This window comes from Sinocyclocheilus anshuiensis, unplaced genomic scaffold (assembly GCF_001515605.1).
Source record: "Sinocyclocheilus anshuiensis isolate Anshui unplaced genomic scaffold, SAMN03320099.WGS_v1.1 scaffold383, whole genome shotgun sequence".
Taxonomy (NCBI): Eukaryota; Metazoa; Chordata; class Actinopteri; order Cypriniformes; family Cyprinidae; genus Sinocyclocheilus; species Sinocyclocheilus anshuiensis.
The window spans coordinates 311,295-316,508 of record NW_015548204.1 but is presented as its reverse complement, the minus strand read 5'-3'; the positions used below and the strand labels follow the sequence as shown (position 1 = coordinate 316,508).

The 5,214-nt window shown below is 35.0% G+C and overlaps 1 protein-coding gene across 1 annotated transcript in view; it reads left to right on the top strand.

Moving 5' to 3' along the window:
* Nucleotides 1–2,201, top strand: part of LOC107653438 (F-box/WD repeat-containing protein 9-like) — a 7,104-nt gene extending 4,903 nt beyond the window's left edge. The window contains exons 4-5 of the mRNA XM_016440152.1: nt 607–1,014; nt 2,127–2,201. Coding sequence (XP_016295638.1) covers nt 607–1,014; nt 2,127–2,201 — 483 coding nt within the window. The remainder of the gene's footprint in view (nt 1–606; nt 1,015–2,126) is intronic.
* Nucleotides 2,202–5,214: the final 3,013 nt, after the last annotated feature.

Below are 5,214 nucleotides of genomic sequence, written 5' to 3'. Positions count from 1 at the left end.
AAACCTCTTGATCTCTTGCTCTTTGTCTGTGTTTAGGTATGTGAGACGTTGGGAAAGCTTAGCGAGGATCGCTTGGCATGGCAGCTTCGGGCTCAAAAACTTTCGGGTCCCACAGCATCTTTCCCAGTCGGGACAAAGGAGGGTTTTGATTGGTCCAAGGCCTGTTTGGAAATGGAGCAGCTGATTGGCAATGTTATTACAATTTAAAATAACTGTTTTCTATTTGAATATATTTGAAAACATAATTTATTCCAGTGATCAAAGCTGTATTTTCAGCGTCATTACTCCAGTCTCCAGTGTCACATGATCCTTCAGAAATCATTTTAATATGCTGCTCAGGAAACATTTATTATTATTATTATTATTAATGTTGAAAACAGTTGTTCTGCTTCATATTTCTGTGGAAACTGTGATACATTTTGTTTCAAGATCCTTTGATGAATAGAAAGTTCAAAAGCACAGCATTTATTCGAAATGGAAATATTCTGTAACATTATAAAGGTCTTTACTGTCACTTTCGATCAATTTAATGCATCCCTGCTGACTGGAAGTGTTAATTTCGTTAAAAAAACACCTCTTGAACTCTTGCTGTTCGTCTGTGTTTAGGTATGTCAGACATTGGGAAAGCTTGGCGAGGATCGCTTGGCGTGGCAGCTTCGGGCTCAAAAACTCTCGGGTCCCGCAGCATCTTTCCCAGTCGGGCCAAAGGAGGATTTTGATTGGTCCAAGGCATGCGTGGAAATGGAGCAGCTGATTGGCTGCTGGACAGGGCATGAGAATCAGGCAGAGAGACAGGAAGAGGCAGCTGGTGGGGTGAACGGTGAAGCGCCGGCAGCTGAGGGGAACTTGGTAGAGATGCAGCTGGATGTCGATTTAAGTGGTGCAGCGGAAGCAGGAGAAGAGAGCGTGCAAGTTCAATCCCAGAATGCCTCTGACAGTTCCCAGGTGATTGAGTCATCCAGCACTTCTTCGCCCTTGGAGCACGTCATCCTTCCTTCTGGCCACATTGCAGATGTGAATTGTGTCCTCCTGCTTATGGAGGACCAAACCTGCAGAAATAATAAATAAATAACAGGAAAATAAATAAATAAATGACTTGATAAAAAAAATATATAGTTCATTTGTAATAAAATGTAATCCTGAATTTATTTTTATGACCTTTTTCCTATATGTATTATTTTCTGTATTTATTTTTACATTTCTTTTTATTATTTTTAAGTTTTATTTACTTATTTATTTTTTATATTTATTTATTTATTTATTTTAAATGTATTTATTAATGCGTTTATTTATTTTTTTATATTTATTTATTCCAACATGTATTAATTTCCAGATTTATTTATTAATTTATTTATTTTTACTTTTCGTGTGCAGCATGGAAATGAGGGAGGCGGTCCTTGCGGAGAAGACTGAAGTAATGATGCTGAAAATTCAGCTTTGATCACAGGAATAAATTACATTTTTAAAACATATTCAAATAGTAAATTGTAATAATATTTCACAATATTACTATTTTTACTGTATTTTTGATCAGATTTGACCTGTTTATAACTGTATAGTTATTTTCGCTGGGAATTCAAAACATTTTTTTTTACATAAAAGAACAAAATATTATGGCACAATTCAGAATAATAGGATTTATGTATGCATGTATGTATTTTATAAATAAATAAGCCTATTATTCTATAGTTGTGCAGTTATACTTTTTCTTTTTTTATATAATTTGTTAGCAACTCAATATTCAGATGTGCATTTACCTTTTCACCGTTATTTATTACATAACCATGTAATGTGGCTATTTTTGAATAATCCAGTGAATTAAATATTTAAATCAAATGAAAGATACATTTCATTATATTCTCTGTCTTTATTTGGATTTTGATGGATGCAAACCAAAAAACTGGAATAAGTGCAAAAAGAGATTCACATTAACACTTGAATTAAAAAACAAAAGACTCAAAATACAAATGCATTATAATTCTGATTGGATGAGCCATGTTCTAAGCCATGCATGTTAACCTTTACTGTGTGTCTCATAAATACTTGTGTTGGATGATACCACTATTACTCTTATCTAGCAGTTATCTGTAATGCCATGCATAAATAAGTGACTTTTCTCTTCTCAGTTAAGTGTTGAAGGAGGAACGCTGGCCATCGCTTCCGGTGACATGAATGTGGAAGTTTGGAGGCCCAGATGCTGAGAGTCTCAAAGCATTTGATTGCAGGGAACAACAGGATCCAATCAGTTCTTCAACTCTGTATTTCCAGGAATTTATCAATTCATTATGCTTTAATTTGTTTCATTTTACTGGGGAAAAAAAAGATGATGAATGTTTTAGGTGTCTGATACATGTTTCTAGTGATTCTAGAAACTATATGGCATTCCCAGTTTTTCATCATTCTCTATGAAGGGGTCACACTACGAATGCACACGCAGAGTCCAAAACATTTCAGTGCCTCATAAGGAACACCTTTTGTGATCATTACTTGAACAATTCAACAAAATCAATGCTAATAATATACTTCGACTGAAGACTCTCTGAAGCACACACAGTATAGTACAGTAAAGTTAAATGAGTACAAACAAGAATCATTATAAAATAGTTTTGAGTATTTAGCTCTCTATATGTGTAGTACACTAACTAGGAAATCAGTTATTTAAAAATTTAAGTGTGATTTAAGTTCAATTTGTTTTTGTATACTTGTCAGTGTACTTCTACAAGTATACAGTCTACAATGTTTTAAAAAGTATGCACTTCATGACCAGAGCAAACTACTAAATAGCCTAATGTAAAATATTTATATTTATGAATTATGTATAGTTATTGCAGACAGTGCTGTTGTATTGTTCTGTGACTGACTGAATGTCCTTTGAGCAAATTCTCTTGTTTGTTTTTATTTTTAAAAAGCTTTATAAATGTACATTTTGATAACTCAGTTGGATTTGTGAAGGAGACGTTCTGAACGCTGCAAATAAACAGGGTTGATCCTGACAGCAGGTGCCGTTCACAGCAGCACGCACGTCTTCTTGTCTCTGAACGGGTTGGAGGAGGCGTTGATCCCGGTCAACAGCGGATCTGCTCTCCTGTGTTCCTGACAGTACTGAACCAGCTGCGCTGCTGCTGCAGAAATCTGACACACACACGCACACACACACACACACAGAGAAAGAGAGAGAGAGAGAGACAGACAGAGACAGCCAAACCGTAATTTAACGAGACCGTGCTATGGTGAAAACCTGTTATTTGGTTAACGCAATACGTTCCTATGCACTCTCATAAAAAAAGTTATAAAGCTGCTACCACTGGGAGGTGTCCCGAGGTACAAAAGCTAATGTGTACCCCTAAATCAGGGGCGTCCAACCCTGCTCCTGGATACCCCCCTGCAGACTTTAGTTCCAACCCTGCTCCAGCACACCTGTCTGTAATTATCAAGCAACCCTGAACACCTTGATTAGCTGGTTCAGGTGTGTTTGATTGGGGTTAGAGCTGAAATCTGCAGGATGGTAGCTCTCCAGGAGCAGGGTTGGACACCCCTGCCCTAAATGGTACATTTTAGTACTTCAAAAGCACACATTAAGACCTGTAGTGTACGTATTAGTTACTATGTAGCCTACACTTAGGTCTTACTTAAAAGATACCGTCACTGAGGCGTTACTTCAATAATAATGCCTCAGTGACACCAACTGTTTTACAGTAAAAACTGCAAATCTAACGGGACATTAAATGTACTTTTACAGTAAAATAACGTGACATTTACAGTTTTTGAATTCTACTTTACATTTGGAACAAATGTTTGAAGGTCAAATTTGAACAGTTTGACAAAATCTGGCACCCTTTTCTCTGTTATCTTGATGGGGACCCTGTGGACTAATGCATCATTTGTTAATGTAATGTTTTAATATTTCTTCATCAGACTTTACAATTGAATGTAAAATAGGTCTGGTAAGGGATTGTTTGCGATGTTTTTTTTTTATTTTATTTTCTCTCTTCTAATTTTGATTGTATTCTTTGTACATATAAAAGAGATGAAAAATTGAAGATTGCAAATCTATCTTCAAAATCTTAGTCTTTCAATAAAACAAACAAAACAAAACAATGTTATATATATATATATATATATATATATATATATTTCATGGATTTTTTTAACAGTGTATATTATTATATTATATTACATTATATTATATTAATTATATTATTGTGCTTGGAAGTCAAGTTTTTTTGTTTCCTTTTTCCCCCTTTTTTCATTTTCAGCCATACACACAAATGAAATGATAAACAACTCAAAAGATACACTCTATAATGCAAGAAGTGTTTTTGTTCTAATGAATGCATCTCACCTTGATTCTCTGTAGTTCTGTCTCTAGTCTGAGCTGCTCCACGGCTCTCCTGGCCTGAAGAACATTATTGCTGCAGTATACGTCCATCACGGCTAGATCAGCGTAGACTTACACTTTGAAAAACGTGTTTATATGAACCTGAGCATAACATATATTACTTGTACTATCTAATGAATGAATAATTAGGTCTGGTAGATGATGAGTATAGCTGTAATTTTACCTCAAGAGTACATTTGGTTTGTTGTGTAGAGCTCAAATATTGTTTCAGCGAGGAAGAGTTGGTGTCCAGCTTTTGGAGGCTTTTATGTCTCAATGGGATATTAAACCCCTTCATCCTCCAACACAAGCACACACACAAACACACACACACACATACAAGCACGCACATACACGCACACACACACACACTCTGCTGGAAGCTTCAAAGCTCCTGTGATGTGGTCGAGTTCTGAGGTCACATCAACAGTGCCAGAAATGTCATGAAAGTTCAGTAGTATTTGATTTCACTCTGGTGGTCATGAAACATCTCTTGAATTTAACTGTGTGATATTTGACTGTTTAATGCATTAAAAAATTATCATACATTCGTTGGTCACTGTATAATAATTATTAATATATGTATTGTAATAATAATTATTACAATACATATTTGATAATAAAATATGTTTAAAATGATTGTCAAAACATTGATATATAATGCTTTAAATTTTGAGTTAGCTGACTTTAACTGTTCTTTATATATATGCTCTTTCGGGTCATTTATCCGCCCCTTTATACAACATTAATGGCATCATAATATCCTGTTTTAATTCCAAACTTAGCATATATATATATATATATATATAACAAAAGCAGTCCATTCCACTCAACGC